Here is a 22155-nt window from a genome sequence, read left to right as displayed (position 1 = left end):
TTCTGGACTTCAAGTTTTATTACAAAGCTATAGTGATCAAAACAGTACGGTACTAGCACAAAAATAGAACAGAATAGAAATGGAGTAGAAATACTTCTAGCTTAGGAATTTATATCCTCTATGTGTATTTCCATATTTTATGCCTTCAGCATGAGATAATAACCTCAGAATTATTAAGGAAAGCCTTGAAGTTGAACTTCTGAGTTACTAGAACTGTAAAAAGTGCTGAATTCTTTTTTTTTTTCCTTCGAGGGGGAAAATAGCTCTTTCTGGAGGATTTTTTTGTTGCAAGTTTTTAAAAATTACATATTTTTATTTTTTTACTTTTCTTTCTCTTTTTTGTTCTTTTCTTATACCATACCTTTTCCTTCTATGTTTTTTCTTCTTTTCTTACTGACACTTTCCCCCCCTTTAGGATCCTGAAATAGTATTAAGCCACCCATTTAGACCAGTAAGTGATGTGACAGAGTAGTGCCATAAAGTCCTGGTTGGTATTTTTTCTGTATTTTGTATGAGTGGTTTTTTACTACTCTGTAGAAAATGAAGGCACTTTGATCTTTTCTCTCCCTTCCTCAATTAGGAACTCTAGATTTTTCAAAAAATGACTCCTTTCCAAAGAATATTGGGATGAATACAAAGTGGGAAAGTTTCTATGAGATCACAATTTCCTCCCAGGCTTGGAAGTGTTTCATTTCTGCTGCTTTTGCCTTGTTTTATTCTTAAATGAGTTCATTCATTCATTAGGGCTGCCTCTCTTTCCTCTAGATTTACTCTGTTGTGGCTTTTAACCATACCAGTTTAGGTTAGAATTTTGCTGACACATTAGAATACATGTCTGCCAGTGGAATCATTTTTAAAGGCCACTGTTAGTAACTGGATTTTCCTAACCGATTAAACCTGAAACAAAAGATGTTGGTAAAGGTTTTGGTCTTAGAAGTACAGCTTTTGCTTTGACAAAGCATTTAGCCCAATTTATGGGAACATTTCTCTTTTACTTAAGGTATTTTGCATCAGTGCTTTCTGAAGTATTTCCTAGCAATATATATGTACCCCTTTAATATATTTTTTAAAGATTTTATTTATTTATTTGATAGAGAGACAGCAAGAGAGGGAACACAAACAGGGAGTGGGGAAGGGAGAAGCTGGCTTCCTGCAGAGCAGGGTAGTCATACATGTATGAATATGAATATTTCATTAATACATAAGCATGATTCATACATGCTTGGTAAAGCAGTATATAGGAAAAGGGAAGGGGGAAGTAAGGGTCAAGTGGGAATTAGAGCTCAGCATTGACATTGGTTATAGTAACATCAACAGTGAATCTCTGGCAATGCCTTTTTGAGGGAGATTGGAAAGATTATCTTGGAGAGATCAATAACAGATGAATAGTAGTCTAATGGCTTGTCTGAATATCTCACTTAGACTTAAAAAAACCCGTGTGTTGTCATATGATGATTTTTGGCCTGATATTCAGATATGTACAGTAGTACATCTAAACACAAATCCATTTGAAATCCATGATAATTATTTCTCAAGTTATTACTAATATTTTGTCTATGTAATATTTAAGCAGAGAAAAACTTCATAAATTAAAGATGAGCTATTAGATATTTGATAATTCTCTATTTAAATTGAAATACAGATGGTCCTTTGGGACATGGTTTGCCTGCTGCCACTATATATGTCTGATACTGAACACTTTTCTTTGAAGGCACATGAAGCAACACTGGAAGCCAGAGCCAGTCCAGAGATGAGTGACCGAATACAGCAGTTGGAGAGAGAGATTGCCAGGTATAAAGATGAATCTAGCAAGGCCCAGGCAGAAGTTGACCGCCTCTTGGAAATCTTGAAGGAAGTGGAAAATGAGAAGAATGACAAAGATAAGAAGATCGCAGAGTTGGAAAGGTAAGGATAGGCAAACTGAATGGTGTATTTACTATGTTAGAAAGGTTAAAGTATGGTTTTAAAACTATACTTCTGGGGACATACTTGTTCGGTATATCTGCCTCTTGGACTTTAGGTTCTTGTATTATTTTATTAACTTTTTATTCTGAGTCATTGTAAATTCATTGCTGCAACATCTGAAAGGCAACAACAAATGGGGATATATTAAGAAGTTGTGGACATCAGCATCATTGATTGGAAAGTAAGAAAGTATTCATCAGTGGAGAAGTTAAACTTTTCTATTAGCTAATCATGAGAGTGCAAGTAGCTACTTGCTTTTTAATTACTTTATTATCCACAGAGTAAATGAACCTCAAGTTCAGGGAGGTAATACTTTTTCATTGGCTTAGACTTTTTTTTATTGAGCCCGATGCTCCCTTTTGGCTGTGAATTTTTAGACTTTACACAGTTTGTATTGTGGAGAAGCCAGCTATTACATCAGTCCCTAGGTCAAATTTAGAAGAAGCGCCATTTTGAGGATAATTTCAGTGACTTGGATATGATTTTTATGGGTCTTGACTTTGAATTCTTCAAAATGAGCTGTGTTTACAGATCTAGCCCTACAGCTCTCTTGGAATCAATCCTTTCTTTCTTTCTTTCATAATTAGGGTGTTTTATACTAAAGATTAAGTAAATGCCTTTTGATCTCTTCTTTTACAGCATGTATTTAACATAAATTTATAAGTACATAGAAGTAGTTCTTCTAGTAGAATTTCATTAATCACCTCTATTCTTCTAGAGACAACAGTGGCAGAATGAAGTCATTAACCTATGGAGCTGAATCTTAGGAATATTTTGTTTTCATGTTCTTGAAGATTGGGAAATATGAAACAACTTTCATAAGTTGTTTATTAAGTCTAAAATTTTTGGGTGACTGGGAGATTTGATAATCCCCTGTGGGATTGACTTTTCTCTTATTCTGTTCCCAAGAAACTAAAACAATAAAGTCTAACCCTCATAATTTTTCTTCACTATACTGATTGCATACTCATGAGATTCCTCTTACTTTTGATATTAACTCTATTCATATTTTCTGGTTCTGGATAAGACGAATGGATAGACTCTTTAGATCAGAATTAAAAATTATCCATCTTAAAATGAGATTATTGAATTTTTGTATGCCCCTTTTCATGTTTGTATTGCAGTTTGTCCCCCAGCACACACACACTACATACTCACAAGAACACATGCCTCTCTGTTTTTGTGTTGGCCTGAAATCAGCAGTGCTGCACAGGTTTTAAAATGTAATAGTTTTGATGGATTAGTGACTTCCCACCAAATATTTTAATATTTCAGAAGAGAAATTCTTTGATCACATTTCATTTTTTGGTTTGTTTTCTTGTATTAGAAATCTACATTGAAATTACTGTTTGTTATTCCAGGCAGCTTGCTTGAAAAACTTCTTGATTCATTTTTGGACCTAATACTGATTTTTGGAGTTGGGTGTGACTTGAAAGACAGTAAGAAATAGGATTAAATCTATATTTTATACTCAAAGCACACAAATTGCTTTTATTAACCACTGTATTTCTTACATTTTGAGAAAGTTGTAAATGATCTACTCTTTCCACAGAATATAACTTAAAAGGTTGAAAAGCACTGCACAGTTTTAGCTTCTGGCAGCATTGTAATTTTGTTTTAGGATTTGACACAAAGTTTCTTGGCTACCAAAAAAAGGAAAGTTTTTAAAACTCAGATTTGCTCCTGGGTTCATAATTTGTTGCTCAACTATATAGTTTAAGATCTGAATGATAGAGACAGTTAGGGTTATATTATGCCTCTTGTTCCCCTGTTTAGTACTGAGGTGCATGTGTTGTGTGGCTGCCATGTTTCTTACTAACCATTTGCTTCTTGTGTTGCCATTCCACTATTTCCTAATGTGTGGGTGTCTGTCTCCCCATAATTTATCATTTGAATTTCTTCACCTTTCTTTTAATTTGTATTATCATGGTCCTAATCCATTGGGGTTTTGGTCTCTGTGTGTCTCCCCTCTTGGCCATGCTGTTTCTCAGAAAGCCATTCTCCCGCAGTTTGTATCTTCCACGCCAGGTTTCTGTCCCTGCACCGTCAGGGGGGTTTGTTTGGGACTTCCTGGGAAAGTGAGTGTTATGTAAGGCTACAGTACTGTACTAGACTGAATTGCTCCTGCTGCTCCTGCTACTGCTGAGGCTTGCTGGGAATTTTGCTTGATCAGAATTAAAGAACAGCCAGTTTGTGTCAAGTTGAACTGTAATTCTTGGGTACTTGTTTTGTGGAAAAAGTATGAGTTCTCTCTGGTAAGGTTCTGGTATTGTCTATTATGATTGTCGTTATCTTTGATTGTCGTCTTGATTATGATTATCATTAGACGATTCCAGCTTCGTCTAATGCTAGAATGCCCTTTAAGTAATGTCCCTTTACTAGGGTGATGGTAGTGCCACACCATAATTCAGGATGTAGAATTCATTCCCTAGGGTGTTCAGCAACCTTCTAAATGAAATAACAAAGCAAAACAAAACAAACAAAAAACCATAATTGAACTAGAGAAAATTCTTAGTAAATTTTGCACATTTCCTAGTATTTCTTACATAAGGATCTTCAAGATTAAAGAACTCACAAAGAATCCCCAGACCCTATTCTTTGTGATCTAGATAAAAAATGATTAGTCCCTTACATTGCCCTTGTAGAACAAGAGTAGCTGCTGTTAGAAGATGACTCAGTGTTGTACCACTCTGCAGTTTTTAGATTATTTATTTATTTATTCATTTGACACAGAGAAATCACAAGTAGGCAGAGAGGCAGGCAGAGAGAGGGGGTAGGGGAAGCAGGCTCCCCGCCAAGCAGAGAGCCTGATCCAGCAGGGCTTGATCCCAGGACCCTGAGATCATGACCTGAGCCAAAGGCAGTGGCTTAACTCACTGAGCCTCGCAGGTGCCCCAACTCTGCAGTTTTTAAAAGGATTTATATATATATCTGTACATATATATATATAAATATCTGCACATATAAAGTATTTTCCCAACTAAATATAAGAAGTATTACTTCTAAATTCATATTTTATACTGTGGTGTGATTAAGTTGGGAGTGCAGCCAGAGAGGCAGAAGTAGTAGAAAATACACATATTATATATAATGTCTGGAAATTTATTACAAGGAGTTGTCTTGCATGATTGTGAGAGACTGTCAAAGGAAGTCTGAAATCTGAGGGACTAGCTAACGGAAAGAGAAGGTCATCAAGCAGGATAGAAATCCCATGGGCATGGGCAAAAATTCTGCCAAGTCCACAGGCAGAATTTTTTTTTCTCTCCTGGGGAAACCTCAGCCTTGCTTTTAGAGGCCTTCCAAAGGATTCAGTTATACCCACTCTGATTATCTGGGATAATCTCCTTTACTTAAAGGGATTAGAGGATTTAATTGTATCTGCAAAATACCTTCATAGCAACATCTAAATTAGTGTTCAGTTAAGTATCTAGGCACTTTAGCCCAGCCAAGTTGACATTTTAAGAAGTAATCACCTGGTGATTTTGGATAGTCTTAATAAATCAATTTAAGGAAGAATAAAAACAAAAATAAACAAACCCTGGAGCTTTACCTGTCCTTATATAAGTAGATCAATTTAGATTAGCCTCAGGAACCCTGAATGTAATTAAGAATTTTGCTTCTAAAATGATCATAGTAGAGTTTCTATTTAGATTTATTTTAGAGACGTTGATCTTTGGCATAATGTTTAAAATATTGAGAGAAGAGGAATGTAGGCTGATAGAATTCTGATTTAGTATCTTTTTAGACTTCTGCAATAATGGTTTAAAACATTTTTTAATTAAAGAAATTGTTTTTACTGAGGTATAATTGGCATATGACATTATATTAATTTTAGTATACAACATAATGATTCAGTATTTGTGTAGATTGCAAAATAATCACCACAATAACTACAGTGAACAACGTCGTCTATCTTTTTGTAAAAGCCAGTTTTACTGACTTCCCTGAGGTAGTAATTTCTCTTTTCTTATTTGTGCTGTTCTTACAGTGTCTGTCATGTTCTGCTCTGTGACTCTACGTTATTGAGGGCCTAATCAGTATATAGTTTGATACAAAAAGAGCTCCTTTCTTGTTTCACTGTCTAATCATCCCACATTTCTTTCATTTTTATCTATCACTGTGTATTCAGAACTTTCATCAATTAAATAGATGATTTTAGTCTATTATACACTTATTAGTGATACTGCAAATATTATTTTTTACTCATTTCTTCTATATGTTTGTAATGTGTTTACAGTTGTGCCTATACTTTTCCTTCTGTAATAGTATAAGTAAATTCGTATCTATAAAGTATCTTTATATAATTTAAATAATCCTGTGGGATTATTTTTCGATCTGTAGGTTAGATAGAGGTGTAGATAACTTCCTACCTCTTTTGTCACAATGAAATACCAATTGTAACTTTTATTTTTACATTCTAACATCTCTGAATCTGGGATATGTGTGCAAATAATGGCACCACATAGTTTAATTAGTATTTTTTTTCATCTTAGTGATACATAAAGTAATGGTACATCTTCTGTCCTTGGTGAATTGATTTTGAAGATGCATGCAAAGAGAGTGAATTAAAATTGCTTCAGAGAATGTGGAAGTGGAAGAAAGTATTTCTAGATTAACTTTGTTTTCTGATGTACCCCATTTTAAATGTGTGTGTAGCCAAATGTATATATTTACTATTATAATTAGATACTTGATTATCTTACCTACTTCCTGTTTATTTATTTATATAGGTTGACCTGAAATTTTTGACCTTTGTATTGGGAAAATGAACTTTATGTTTGTGATTGCTTCATATTGGTTTCACAGTATATTTAGCCATCTACACAGTATAACCTGAAAATGTAAACCTATATATTTAGTCTTCATGCTTACAAATTTTTTTCGTAAAGAAATGCCAAATTGATACTCAACTTAAAGTCTTCCGATATCTTCTGTCTAAAAATTTAATTAAACTGTATATAGCTTTGGCATAAACTTGTATACAATTATGAGGAAAATATATCCTTAGAGAAGAATTTCCTTTCTTTTAAATTCATGATTATGTATCTTTGATCCATGAAGTTCAGTGTCAGAAAATGTGGTCTTCGTGTAGTTTGAGTAGAAGAGAAGTGATTGCTGCTGCAGGGGTTGTGTGTTCTTGCTTGAGGGACAATTGACTGTGGTTTTTTTTTTTTTTTTAAAAAAAAAAGGAAAGAAATATACTAAGAATATGATAACTGAAGATGACTGGTTCTTTATCTGATCCTGCTTGCTTCAGCTTGCTTTCTGAGGAAACTGCTTGTTCTTTCTTCTTCTTCCTTGATGAATTTCACTGATTTTATTTAAGAGAAGAGTAAATCACACAGCTTTGCATAGTCAATTCTGTTAGATCATTTTTCCAAAATTTCTTGTGGGCACAGCACCTTGTAATTTTTTAGTACAGTCTTTATAGGAATTTTTGTTTAGTGGTTACCTAAAGTTTTTACATGAAGGGGCAAACATTAGAATTCTATGGAATTATTCTATATGCATATTTTTTCTTCCATATCAATTTCCCAAGAGTTATAGGTTGATGCCAAAGTGAAATATGATTCATGAACAATGAAATAGATTGTTGGTAGGAGTAAGCTTAATTTTTTTCCTGGTGGATGTACCCAGGTCTTATTTAAAGCCTTGTAACCATGGGAAATTTCAGTGTCATTGTTGATCTAAAATTATTCTGATTTATTGTGTCATAACCAACAAAGATAGAAAAGATACTTGAGAACAGTCATTTAGAGATTGGCCTATTTTTGGATTTGAACATTGTCTGCATTCTTTACTGTGTTAAATATGCCAAAGATGCATGGATTCATTTTATACATTCCCTTTAGGAATCTGTAAGCATCACAGAACATATAAAATATGCTCAGGGAGATGTCAGCAGACCCACATTTTTATCCTGCATCTGCCACTTACACATTGTGTGATTGTGAGGAAGTAATTTTTATTCTCTGTTTTTCATTTCTCTTTATCTTATAGAATTGGAATAATAAATTTTGTCATCCTTACCTTTCATTATTTTCACAATGACTTTTAAAAACCCTGGTTTTAAATACTGAAAATTTAGAAAACATTAAAGTACAAATTGAAATGGTGCTTGCATTCAAGAAATAAACCTTTTGTTTTGGATTCTGAAAGTAAAATTTAGATCCTAAAGACGATCTGCATGGTGCTAGCTACTAGAAGTCTAAGTATTTGGAGGATAATACTAACTTCAGTGAAATTGATTAATTTTTAAAAGGGAAAAACTGCCTGTTGTTATAAAAAGCAATAATGAACCACCGGGGCTTCATGCTGTGTAGGAATATTGAGCATGGCAATTTTGCATCTCTAAGTGCTGAGCACCATTAGAAATGGGGTCATGTTTATAGAGCTGTATATTCTTGTTCATTATTGCTTTTAGATTGCACCATTTCAGGTAGATTTTGGTAGATTTGGAATGAGAAAAAAATTAGGCTCTAATTAGGAAAAAGTTACTGTTTTCACATTTGGGATCATTATTTCAAGTTCTTCCTCATCATTTAGAATTCTGTGTTCCACAGAATGATTGAATCTCTTGATGTTTTTCTTTTTCTGCTTTTGTTGTGGATAAGTTGGATCCCAGAAATGGAGTTGGGGGTGTGTAAAGTAGTCAGTTATAAGGTGGGTATGTATAAAATTAAGATGATTGAAGTTGTGAAATCACAGTTAACTACTTAAATGAGAAGGGGGAAGTGTTGACCTTCTCTCTTTTTCCTTTGTGTTTAATAAATTGTTTCTTCCCCCTGCTTCAAGAAATGGTAAATTTTAAACAAAAGTTTTCATTGAAACTTATATTAAGATACAATGGTGTAATCTAATATGAAAAAACACATGCTGAGAGTTGAAAATCTGAAATTACTAATTTTTAGTGCCTGTGCAGAATCTGTTACTCCCTTACCTTCTCTAATCCTGTGCTTTTATGTTTTGTCTGTGTCTATGAATAACATTATTTCTTGAATATTGTCCTTATTAATTCTTTCTAACTTTCTCTTTCACATTTCCTTCCTGGATTTGCTGTTTTCTTCAGTCTCACCTCAAGGTCAGTATGCTTGTACTAAAACAAAGATTAAGAGCATGGCATACTAACATTGTCTTGAGCTTTATTTAATGAGGAACTGAAACGATAGCACTTACCCCAAGAAAGATATGTCTAGAAATCTTGTTAGGAGTGCATAAAATGTCGGAAGTTCTAGGTTTACCAGAAGAGTGGATTCAAAGTTATGTGCTTCCAAAGACAAAGTAGTCAGAAAGCAAGAATCAGACTGAGCAGGTTTTGACTGAGAGCGAAATAAAGATGAAAGGAGTCACCAGGGGAATGAGAAGAAAAAATGTTTTGATTTAAATTTCATTAAAGACATAGAAAATGCAGCATGAATGTTGGAGGGAAAATTGCTATAGTCTGTGGATTTTTAGAAGAATCTTAAAATTATTTTACATACACAATCCTTTACACCCTTGAAATTTTGGTTTTGTTTTGTGATTCTGCTGAATGGTAGAACAAGAGATAATCAAAACAGCCGGTGCCACTTCGATTTATAAGTGCCAGAGGCACTACAGTAGAATCTTTATATAGTTCATTTCAGTTGCTCATCCCAGCCAGTATGTAGAGAGATTTATCATTTCCCCTGTTCAGGTGGATAGCATAAATTCTGAGCCCATTAAGTAATTTGTCCATCTTTATTAGGAACAGAATCTAACAGTGTACAATTGGAAACCTGAATTTTTAAAATATATTTTATTTATTTGACAGACGGAGATCACAAGTAGGCAGAGAAGGTGGCAGAAAGAGAGGAGGAAGCAGGCTCCCCACTGAGCAGAGAGCCCAGTGTGGGGCTCGATCCCAGGAATCCTGACCTGAGCCGAAGGCAGAGGCTTTAACCTGCTGAGCTACCCAGGCGCCCCCTAAATTTTTTTTTAAAGAGTGAGGGGGAAGGACAAAGGGAGAGAGAGAGCATCCCAAGGAGGTTCCACACCCAGTGTGGAGCCTCGTGGGTTTTGATCTCACTACCCTGAGATCATGACCTGAGTCAAAATCAAGTCAGACACTTACCAGACTGAGCCATCCAGGCACCCCAGAAACCTGAATTTTAGAAGTTATCTCTTTTGCATGTGAGCATGGAAATGTAAATGAAGGCATGAGAATTTCTGATGTGGTTCCAAAAATTGATATGGTTAACACTATATGCACTTTACCTGGCTGCCGTTTTCTAATCGTAATGGCATCATGTAAATTACTGTTTGTAAAAGCAGTTGTCTTCTTTGAGTCTCACAGGTAGTGTATGGGTTACACAGAACAGATTATCATTCTGATGAGCAAGAAAGATTAGGGAACATGATTTCTCCAGGGTCAACCAACTAGTAAGTGGTGGAATTAGATTTGAAGCCAGAGCTTCTCATTTCAACCTCAGGACTTTATGTATTCTCTGTACTCTAATGTCAGAATTAGAGTATGAGCTATAGAGTCCCAGGTAGGTTGATTCTTCTTTGGTAGATTTTTATCTGTGGTGTTTTCATCTGTAAAATTGCGATAATTATCTAATTTAAAGAGTCGTTGTCAACACTGAATGAGTTCATATAAATAGAACAGCATCTGGTACAGGGTAAACAATCAATAGATAGAGCTATTATGATATTTCTTTTTGCCTTTTCATGGAGTCCTGTTGGATCTAGCATATGATAGTATGGTAGTATGGTGTGAAATATTTCAGGTTCTTTAAAGTACTATACTGTTCTTACTGATTCTTACCACAGTTAATAGAAAGTGCAAAGTAGAATCTCAGGGCAAAGTTGTATTTCTGTAGAAAATGTGAAAAGGAGACATATTCCTTCTGTAATGATATTTTTAGACTCCACTTAACCTTTTTAGGTGCTACATTTCTATTATGGGTAGATAAGATGTTGAGGCATTTTAGGAAAAAGGTTCTCTTTCCCATTTCTGCTCCCTGGTATTTCTTCTCATTGTTTAAATTGATGACCTAAATTATATTTCTGAAAAAGTCCCCTTACCTTTGACTTATTTAAGAATAAAGCAGCTTGGGGGCACCTTGGTGGCTCGTTGTTAAGCATTTGCCTTTCTGCTCAGGTCATGATCTCGGTGTCCTAGGATCCAGCCCTGCATCAGGGTTCCTGCATCAGGCTTCCTGCTCAGTAGGAAGCCTGCTTCTCGCTTTCCCACTCCCCCTAGTTGTGTTCCTGTGCGTGCTCGCGCTTTCTCTCTCTCCCTCTTTCTCTAACTCTCTCTCAAATATAAAAAGATAAATAAAATATTTTTAAAAAGTATAAAGCAATTTATGTGGGTTTGAAATACAGTAAAAAGCAAAATTAACCTGGGTCACCTGGGTGGCTCAGTGGGTTAAAGCCTCTGCCTTCGGCTCTGGACATGATCTCAGGGTCCTGGGATCGAGCCCTTTGTCGGGTTCTCTGCTCCGCGGGGAGCCTGCTTCATCCTCTCTCTCTGCCTCTCTGCCTACTTGTGATCTCTGCCTGTCAAATAAATAAAATCTTAAAAAAACAAAAAACAAAATTAGCCCTCCTTTCATACTTACACTGTTCGAGTTTTTGAAGAGGTGTCTTCATCCGATTTACACTGTTCCATTCCTTTTCTCTTAGCAGATAACTTCCCATCCTTTGCCCGGTAAATAGAGCTTTAGGGTATCCATAGTCCTGGGATAATGTTTTCACTCATGTTCCAGCTCTTTTCCAAGGCCAAATTTGCCTATCCTCTTTTATTCCTTCCCTCTTCTCAGTTTTAAAACCCTTGCTCCATAAGTGAAGTGTTCTCCTTATTTCTATTCTCTTCCTTTCCACCGATTATCGCAAATGTAAAACATATACTAGTTTCCCCCATTCTTAAAAAGAAACAGAGGTAATCCTTCTCAGTATCTTTTCCTTGGCCTCAGTTCAATACAGCTTCTTATTTTTACCTTTTTTTTTTTCTACTGACTTGCACAGTTTCTGGAAGAAATCATTTTTGTTTCCTGCCTCCACTTTCCACACTTGTATTTCTTTTCCAAATGTAATCTGGACTCTTTTCTCACTGGGGTGCTAGATGGCTTCAGTGATAGGCTGTTGCCGAATTTGGTGACTTTGTTTATGTTGGGCCTTTTGACCTTTCTGGGGTGTTAGATATTATTATCTCTTTTCTTTTAGAAGGCTGTCTTTTGTCATTTATGTGACATTGTTTTCTACTAGCTATCTTAACACCTCCTTGACCTCCTTCACTCTGTCTTGCTTTTCTTTCTTTCTTTTCTCCTCCTCTTCCCTCCTCCTCCTCCTTTTTCTCTTTCTCCTTCAAAGATTTTACATGTTCATTTGAGCGAGAGAGGGACACAGGGAGAAGACACTCCCCGCTGAGTAGGCTGAGCAGGGATGCTGCTGTAGGGTGGATCCCACGGTCCTGGGATCTTGACCTGAGCTGAAGGTAGACTCTTTTTTTTTAAAAATTTTATTTTATTTTAAAGATTTTTTGTTTATTTATTTGACAGAGAGAGAGATAACGAGTAGGCACAGAGGCAGGCAGAGAGAGAGAGAGGGAGGAAGCAGGCTCCCTGCTGAGCAGGAGCCCTATGTGGGGCTTGATCCCAGGACCCTGGGATCATGACCCACGCCAAAGGCAGAGACTTTAACCCACTGAGCCACCCAGGCACCCTGAAGGTAAACTCTTAACCAATTGAGCCACCCAGGCACCCCTGCTTTTCTCCCTTTTATATGTTCCTTAACCCTTGGGCTTTCTCATAATCCTTGTAAAAAAAATTCATTTTTGTTTACATTATTGGTTACCTGCCTTATTACTACCAAAGTCTCAGTTTTATTTATTTTGTTTTGTTGAAGTTTTTATGGAACTTCTATTTCAAACCGTACTTACTACAGAACAAATCCTACATTGTTTGCAATAAAAGTAGCAAGCACAAATACTGCATTTAAACAGTGTTATTCCCATTATCTACTGTAAATGTTTTCTCCACATACTTTAGTAAAGCAGTGTGGGTACCACTTAAGTAATTCCAAGTGTTGGTACAGTTTGAACACAGTTCACCTTTAGTAACAAAATACCATGAAGGCTTGTGTTTGGAGAACTTTGATCTCTAACTTAAACATGAAGTGGACATATTTTTACGGGGAGGTTTTAGCACTTTTGCCTTTTGTATGACAGGTTTTGATCTAAATACCTCTAAACAAAACCTGCCCCAGAAGAATTTGTCTTTGGAAGTCATTGTTGTATGCATAATTCTCTGAGTTACAAATTGTGCTAATTATCATACTGTTAGTTTTTTGTAGTTTTTACTCTAGTAATAAATGCCATTAAGCTGTACTTACTTCTAAATAAGTTTATTTTCCAAGGAATACAAAATAAAACAGGTTTTGTTTCTCCATTGGCAAAGATCGTTTTGGTTGTGGTGTGTAAAAAAAAGTCTTTCTTAGCTTCAGGTTGGAATTTATGCAGTATTTTTTTCTGTACAGAAGCATTTCACTTGGTTTTGCCAAGTCCAATTGAGCAGGTCCTTAAGAGAGTATTAATAGTTTAAGATTGGATTGGATAATTTGTATAACTTCATTATGGGACCTTGGGCAAAATACTTAACTCTTAAGTGTTTGTTTTAACCACCTGTTTTGTGTTAATAGTGACACTTAAGCGTAGTGTTTGTTTTTTAAGCATTTCTGGTTTGGACAGATTTATTTGTTTTCTCTTCTCCTCTGTTGTTCTCTCTGTTTTCTTCTGTCCCTGTTTCCATTAGTACAAAGCAGAGAAATTTTTATTTAGAGTGATGATTCAGGAGCTATTTCTCTGATTGCCCATCTTAAGAGTTTTTTTTTTTTTCATTATTGTCTGGTACTAAGCTCTAAGACCTCATAAGGTGACATTTACAAAAAGAGGTGTAACTATATATTCAAGGCTTCATTCTTTTTTGTTTTTAGCTGAACTGTTCAGGATTTTGTAGGCCCCAAAGCATTTCTGACCTTGTTTTATCTGTTTACAAGGAGTTTGATTCATAGACAAGAGTTTTTAAATCTAGGAGAATGACCTGTTTTTAGTTGCATTTTTTTGTTCCTACCTGTCATTCTATTGGCTTTCTTAAACAGCATTATTTTTCAAGAATGTATCTCCTTATTTTTTTTCCTTTCAAGCAATACTATTGCCTAGTCTTTTTTTAATGGGTTACGCAAGCATAGTGTAGCCACACCTCCATTAACTAACTTCTCCTGAAATATAGTGTTATTATTTTGAATAATTCATTGGTAGAAAAAAATGTATGAACACATACTTGTCCTGATCTACCTGACTGTTCTGCTGAAAAGTATTGAGTTTTGTGCCATCTTGCACTGAGAAGTGGTAAACGTAGTTTTTCTTAGTAGAGCTGTAGACAATTCCGTGGCATTCTGTACATGAGCTAAAGATGGCAAATTCAATAGCGAAGGGAAGAAAGTCTAAATTTACCTTAGTTGAAATTTGAATTTGTATATGGTTGCCAGATTTAGCAAATACACATATGAGATACCAGTTAAATTTGTAAACAATGACTACTTTTTTAGTATTAATGTGTTGTAAATACCAGGACATACTTGTACTAAAACATTGTCACATATCTGAAATATAAATTTGAAAGGACTTTCAGTATTTTATCTGACAAACATCATTCCTCCCAATCTCATTCTTTATCTCATTTCATATCATAACAATTCTAGGAATTGGATGATATTTTCCTGTTTTACAGATGAGAGAATTGAGGTTCAGTGGAGTTAGTGGACTTACTTAGGGTTATTGCTACAATATGGCAGAGTCTTTAGTACAAATTTGGTTTTTCTGATTTCATGTTTACCACATACTTTAATTTTCCTGTTTCCTGTTTTGTATATCCTTGTGAGGTCCAGATGCAATCTGTAGATTATAATATGTTTTAAATATATATTTTTACTTCCTTGGAATATGGGGGTCAGAAGTTGGATTAATTGTGTTATCCTTTGGTGAGAATTGCCTCTCTTACCATTTCTAGCCTGCTGTATGAGATACTCCTTCAGTAGTGATGGGATTATTTCCGCGTGTTCCCCTGATGATTCATACAATACTTACAGCTTTGTTCAAGAAAAGCTCCACAATAACTTATATTTTAGATAGTGTGATTTGTTTGGTAAGGTTAATTTAGAATCTTGCTTCGTAAATTTAATAGCATACAAATTATATTGGAGTTTGTTAAAATGTTTTTCTGATGTGTGGGTTTGGATAGGGCTTGGGCTTTTTACGCTGATAACAGCTGTCAGACAGTGTCAATGATGCTGATTTGCGGATGTTGCTTTGACTGGCAAGGCTTTAGAACACTGGCTATGAATGAGCAGTTTTGGAATTGATTTTTTTAAAAAAGATTATTTATTTATTTATTTGACAGAGAGAGAGAAATCAAAAGTAGGCAGAGGGGCAGGCAGAGAGAGAAGGGGAAGCAGGCTTCCTGCTGAGCAGAGAGCCCGATGTGGGACTCGATCCCAGGACCCTGAGATCATGACCTGAGCCGAAGGCAGAGGCTTTAACCCACTGAACCACCCAGGTGCCCCTTGAATTAGTTTTTATCTTTTTAAAAAATTTTTCACATTTAACCTTATCCCTGTTGATTTCTCTATATCAGCTCATATTTGAACTTACAGGAATCTATTCTTCATTGATTTCAAGGTAGTAATGCCACCTTTTGCCTCTGTTAAAGATCCTCTGGGGTGTTATACTGGCATGGGTACAGAGACAAGTGAAACTCTTCAGGATACTAGAGCAAAAACATTGTTTTCATTAGCACCTATTACCTGGTCATTTATATGTATAAAAACACATTGAGTAGTATAATGGAGTAACAGAATTGAGAATGGAGCAGGAGGAAAGGAATGGGTCACAAAACTTAAAGAAAGTTGGCTGGCTTGGGTGCGGGTCACAGTTTTGCAGAAACCTTCCTTCCAACCTCCAGTTTCTATTTTCTGTATGACTTCGAGGTCTCAGAATTTGAGATTGTAGACTAGGAGATAAAGATGAGGAAATCAAGAGTCTAAATGGGCAGCTGTAAGGTGATTTGGTGGTCTTTGGTTGGAGTGTTTATGTTGGTCTTTGTCAGTGAAGATGATACAAGAAAATGAAATGGAAGAACTTGACCTTTGTCATATACAGGAAGAAATGTATCTGCTTAAATTTTCTTCACTTATTTTTCTTTAGAGAGAATTATTTTGTTTCTGTTTTGCTTGGGATATTTACCCCCACTGGCCCTAAAAGACATTGTTAAGATGTTGTTGCTAGCTCTTTGGTCTAGGTATTAAGCATTTCGGTGTTAGTTATGAGTTTCTAAATTAAAAAATCACTAAAGTTTGTTAAACTTAACTATTTTGAAAGAGGTAGCAGAAATTTATTACCTTCATATGTGATCTTTTAATTGAGATGTAAAAAGGAGAGTTCTTTGCAGATGACTTTCTAAGGGAGCTAAAAGCAAGGAGTAATAGGTTTAGAGAAGTGGTCATAATTTAGTTTGGAGATAATAAAAAAAACTTAGAATATGTGTTTTGAGAGGAAGAGTCAGCACAGGCTATCCTTACCTGATTTAAGGGAGGTTGGTTAGTATAAAGTATATTAACTTGTCTGTTCTCATTACTAGTTCAGTTTATCAGTGTGACTTCAGGGCAAAGTCAAATTGATCCTTTTTTGCATTACTGTAAAAGCTATCTAACTGTCCCTCTGTCCCCCAAATTATGATTCCCCTTCAGTGTGTTTTCCTAAATTTTGGAAATCTGATTGTACCACTTCCCTATATAAAGTCTTACACATTTGGGATAAACTGCCAATTCCTTGCTTAATGTAACGTAATTATTTGATTTTTGTTTATTTTAGCTTCCTTTTTCTCTGTTCTCCAATTTTATTTTAAAAGTTTAAAGATTATTTACTTATTTATTTAGAGCATGCATGCAAGCAGGAGAGGAGCAGAGGGAGAGGGAAAGAGAGAATCTTTATCTTTTTAAAGATTTTTTGTTTATTTATTTGAGAGAGAGCAGAGCAAGGAAGAACATGAGTGGGGCAAGGAGGGGGAGAAGGAGAAGCAGGCTCCCTGCTGAGCAGGGAGCCCAGTGTAGGGCTCCATCCCAGAACCCTGGGATCATGACTTGAGCCAAAGGCAGCTGCTTAACTGACTGAGCCACCCAGGTCCCCCGAGGTAATGTCTTATAGATGTAGAATTATTCCCTGACTCTTTCTACCTGAAGCTTTTGGCTCCTTTTTTGGTCTGTCCACGTAAAGTCTGTCCACGTTTAGTTTCTAATAGTTCGCAGTACACTTTCACATCTACACCATCCATACACACATTTACACCATCCAGTGTAAATTTGTAAGAGACAAATGTATGGAAGAACTAAAGGCTTATTTTTTTACACTCATCGTTTTAAGTGGAGGGAAAGTGTAATTTTTAAAAGGCAGGTCTGCATAGAAATGCTCCCAACTTCAGGGCTGAAGCTCACTTTCTGAAGAGTTCAGTTTGAAATGAGTCATTCGAGAATGCCAAAATGTGCTGGTTCTTCTGGAAACAGGAAAAAAAGACTGAAAGATGAAATTTCTTCAGAATAAAGGAAGCCATGGAAGATAACAGCTCTATAAAGCTATAGCTTTCCACCTTTCGCTTATTGTGTATGTATCATGTAAGCCGTATTAGTCAGTATTTGGTTTCAGAGATGTTACCAAATAATCATTTTTTGCTTATAATTAGACTGGTTAAGTATATGATATTTGTAGTCAGACAGCCCTAGAGTTGAGTATCATTTCTTTGTGTGTAAAACTGTAATTTGGGCTAATTACTAAATTTTATTGAGGGTTTGGGCTTTTATCTAGAAAGTAGAATAAATGAAAGCTCATGAAAGTGTTTTGAATAAGGTGACAAAAGAGATGATGTGATGATAAACATTAAGGTGCTTGGTATATGATGAAAAACTTACAAAGGTGATGAAAAACTTATATGATGAAAAACTTACAAACTTACAAAGGTTATTATTTTACTTATCTAACATAGTGCTGTACTTAACATTCAAATATAGAATGTTCAGTCACACACAAACCCACCTAGCCCTTCCCACCACCTGCAAAGGTAGGTGAGCATTTCTGTAATTCCATAATTCTCTGCAGGTTAATGTATGGGGAATTTAGGATTTACATTTATGTATTCCTGTATAATAAGGTAGATATGTGTGTTTATGTGCATGTATGCATGTGACAATGAATGTCACTAGCTTTTTGCCATGTGCCAGATCCTATGCTATGCATTTTTCATACATTCCACATAACAACTCTATATCACAAATTAAAATATAAAAAACAAAAAGCCCTGAAACTTAAAAAGAGCATTTGATCACTTAGGTAATGAATAGTAAACCAATATTTAATCCAGAGATCTCCAGTCTTAATCATTATATTCTCATGAGGGGTTCTCACAGCCCTGTCTTTACCACTTTGACGAAGGAAAGTTTGGGGACAGTTTAATCTTCTTATGAGTCAAAAGCACTTGGACCATAGTAGAAAGTACCATATGTGCACTGTGAGCAGTGATTTGCCTGCATCTTAAATCAATATTGGCAATTTGAATTTCACTGTGTATTTTAGTTTTTCTTGTATTTAATCTCTAAGTCTAGAGTTAATATTTGTGTATTTCAAGTAATATAATTTATGAACAGAGTCTAGAAAATATTTTCCTTTACACATTATGCTATAATATATCATACTAGTTCAGGTGTAGACCCTTCAGTCATGGGGATGAAGCAGTTCTGGTCGTGGGGAGTGCTGGAAAGCTTTGCCAGGATGCTAGCATTTCAACTTCATTTTAAAGGATGAGTACTTGTATACTAAGCAGAGATAGGGTAATGGCATAAAGACATCTGAAGAGCCCAAAACAAAAACACTCCAAAACAAAAAACTTACTGCAGGAGGAAATAGAATTACAGACACATGAATAGAAATGTAGGTGATCGTTAAGGGCCTTTGGTGCTAATTAAGGGAGTTTAGATTTTATTATGAGGTCACCGTGTCTCGAAAGTGAAACACCGGCATGTAAACTAAACTTTTATAATTCACTTGTGGCATACTGAATTTTTATAAATTAAATCATGTTTTGTGTATAGTTGGAACTCTGTTGGTTAAAGACCCCTTGGAAGAGGAATTTAAATGTTTTTGTAATGAAAATACAATGTAAATTTTCAGATTTATAAGTTACAATTTTTATTTATTTTTGCCTCCCTTTCTTCCTTTAGCCATCCTTTATTAATGAAATCAGAAACTTTAAACTTGATTCTTTCCCTCCATTTCAGTGGAATGCTTTAGTGATTGATAGTCTTCTACCCAATTGATTTAATAATTTTCATTGAATTTTACCCAAAATTTATGAAGAAAACCACTTAGTGAGTTTGCTGATCCCTAGCTTTTATTTGCACCAGAGAAAAACTGTTAGCATTATCTACTCAATATATCTGTTTTTATCAATGTTGTATTAATGCTTTGATTCCCATAGTAGCCTCCAGCTATTACTTGTCCATGTGCATGTTACAGAGAAATGTCCAAGTTAAATTAGTTTTTAAGCTGAGCCCTGTGAAACCAAGCAAAGAAGTATGAAAGGTGTCCTCTTTCTGCATACCAGCTTGGTTTACTGTTTTGTGGTGTGATTAAACTGGCATTCACAGTGCTTATCATTGGCAGAGCCTTGGGCCAATGAAAATAAATGCCTTAATATCTACAAAGCACTTTTGAGATAGAAAGAGGGAAACAAGAGAGCAGGAAGTAAAAAGCTATATGTGTTCCATTGTTCTTTGTGCTAGAATGTTACTTTTCCTAGGTCATGAGGCCTCCTAGGTCTGACTTCCACCAAGAAGGGTTGTTATCTCTGGTTGAATCTGTGAGGCCTGAGGCGTAGAAACAAAAATATGAAAGAGAGAAGAAAATTAAGTAAAGTAGGAGTGTTGGGGAAGAATAATAAAATTGTAAAGAAAAAATAGAGGTGAGGCTTGAGGATATATATGTTTATTTCTCTTGGTACCAACATTTTGCTCAAAAGACTAATGTAGGGGGCACCTGGGTGGCTCAGTGGGTTAAGCCTCTGCCTTCGGCTCCAGTCATGATCTCAGGGTCCTGGGATTGAGCCCTGCATCGGGCTCTCTGCTCAGCAGGGAGCCTGCTTCTCTGTCTCTCTCTGCCTGCTTGTGATCGATCTCTCTCTCTCTCTCTCTCTGTCAAATAAATAAGTAAAAGCTTAAAAAAAAGTCTAAGGTTATATGTCTTGTTTTAGACAATGATAGAAATTAAGATTAATGCATAAAATAAATCGATGCTCTCCATAAAATGCTTGTTCTTTCTTGTGTCATTATCAATAAATTAAGGAGAAATAGAGTGAACAATACAGACCCAGCTCTTTTTAAAGAATGAAAACAAATGACAGTATAATTATTTTGCCACAGATCCCAAAAGTCAAGTCATTATTTTAAGGCTGGAATTTTCTTTCATTTTCTGCTTCTCTATTACATGTTCAGATTTCTTGGCACAATACAACCATAGCATTGTGTCATATTCTTGGTCTGGTGTTTTTGGACTTTAGAAATTGATTTCGAATATACCAACAGTGCTGGGTTCTTCCCTTTATAGAGTTTGGGTAACAGGCATCAACTGTTGCAGTAAAACAACTCCAGAAGTTATACTGAGATGTGAGAATGGGTTCTCTCATTTTCTTTTCTTCTCTTGTGGTGTCATTCTAAGCAGAGTCTCTTTTCTTAGACGTGGGGGATTGTGTGCTTGCTCTGGCCAGCCTAAAAAGAGAGAGCCTTCTCTCTTTCCTTTCCTTTGTATTTAAGTATGAGGAGATGATGATTATCTGTTGGAATTCTGCATGTTGGCTGAGTGCTGTTACAAGATACAGTGCAGCCCTGACTGCTACTGCACTGAGATGCTGAGTAGAACTTGGGAGAAAAAGACACACAACTGTCCTGACAGGTCTCGCTTCAGATTTATGGTTCCATATTTCAAATGTGTTCCCAATTATACAGGCAATTCTAATGCAAATGCATATTAAATTTGATTCTACATTTCCAGAGATGATTATATCCAACTCTCTCTTCTCTTATAAAATCTACAAAATCCCTCCCCTCTCTCTCTCTCCCCCTATCTCACAGCTGCTGACCTCACTTCAGATGCTGACTTCAAATCAGATGCCACTCATTGCATCTTCCCAGCATTAGATCTGCCAGTTTATGTGCATCTGTACTGGTGTGTTTTGCATGTTCTTTTACAGTGGTGTCACTATTCTAAGTTCAACACTACCACTTTTTCTCTTAATCCTATCCTAGTCCCCCAGTTCAAGAATGGTGCTTTCCTTTATTTTAGAAAATTTGCTCTCTCCTAGTGCATTATTTAAGCATACTTCAACATTTCCACCCTCTGTCTTTGAAAGTCCCTCCCTTGACATGATAGTCCTTTCTAGCTGGCTCTCCCTTTTTCTCTTTCCCTGCTCAGTAAATTTTGTTAAAAAATTGACTGTATATAATTGCTATCAGCATTATCTCACCTTTCTTCAAGTTCATCATGCCAGGCTTCTGGTTCATTTATTTATTTATTTATTTATTTTAGACTGTTTTTAATCACTTCCTTGAAACTGCTTTTGCCAGGATTTCAGATGGTGTATTTCCAGGTTCCAGGTCCATAAGTCACTTTCTGTCACCTTACTTTCCCTTTCAGCATCATTCTATCCACTCCATTCTACCTTCTCCCTTCCTTGAAACGCTATTTTCTTTTGGGATTTCTGACAACAGATTCTACTTATATCATCTGTCCTTCATTTGTCATTTCTTCTCTGTTGTCATTTCTGGCTCTCCCATACTCCCTTAGAATTCACAGGGCTCCATTTTCAGCCCTCTTGTCTTTTTTATTACGTATACATTTCTCAGAAGATGTCTTCAAGTCTTATGACTTCACGACTTTCAATATTGATCATGTATTTATTGCTCCCATCTATTGTGTATATGGGACGTATCTGTCATGTATATATACATGTGTGTACACACATATACACACACGTAAGAAGCTCCAGAATAATATACTGTGGAGATAATTTCTCCATGATATCTTTAATTAGATATCAGACTTCACTTGGCCCAGAACGAATCTCTTCA

The 22155-nt window shown here is 35.7% G+C and overlaps 1 protein-coding gene across 14 annotated transcripts in view; it reads left to right on the top strand.

Moving 5' to 3' along the window:
* The window catches only part of ERC1 (ELKS/RAB6-interacting/CAST family member 1), a 558216-nt gene that overhangs the window by 196887 nt on the left and 339174 nt on the right, over positions 1-22155 (top strand). For all 14 annotated transcript variants that reach the window (XR_009356580.1, XM_059184416.1, XM_059184418.1 and 11 more), the window contains one exon: positions 1712-1905. Coding sequence is in view for 13 of the 14 variants with exons in the window: in XM_059184416.1 (XP_059040399.1) it covers positions 1712-1905 (194 nt within the window). In the remaining variant the exon portion in view is untranslated. The remainder of the gene's footprint in view (positions 1-1711; positions 1906-22155) is intronic.

Source organism: Mustela lutreola, chromosome 8 (genome assembly GCF_030435805.1).
Source record: "Mustela lutreola isolate mMusLut2 chromosome 8, mMusLut2.pri, whole genome shotgun sequence".
NCBI lineage: Eukaryota > Metazoa > Chordata > Mammalia > Carnivora > Mustelidae > Mustela > Mustela lutreola.
This window is presented reverse-complemented; position numbering and strand designations above follow the sequence as displayed.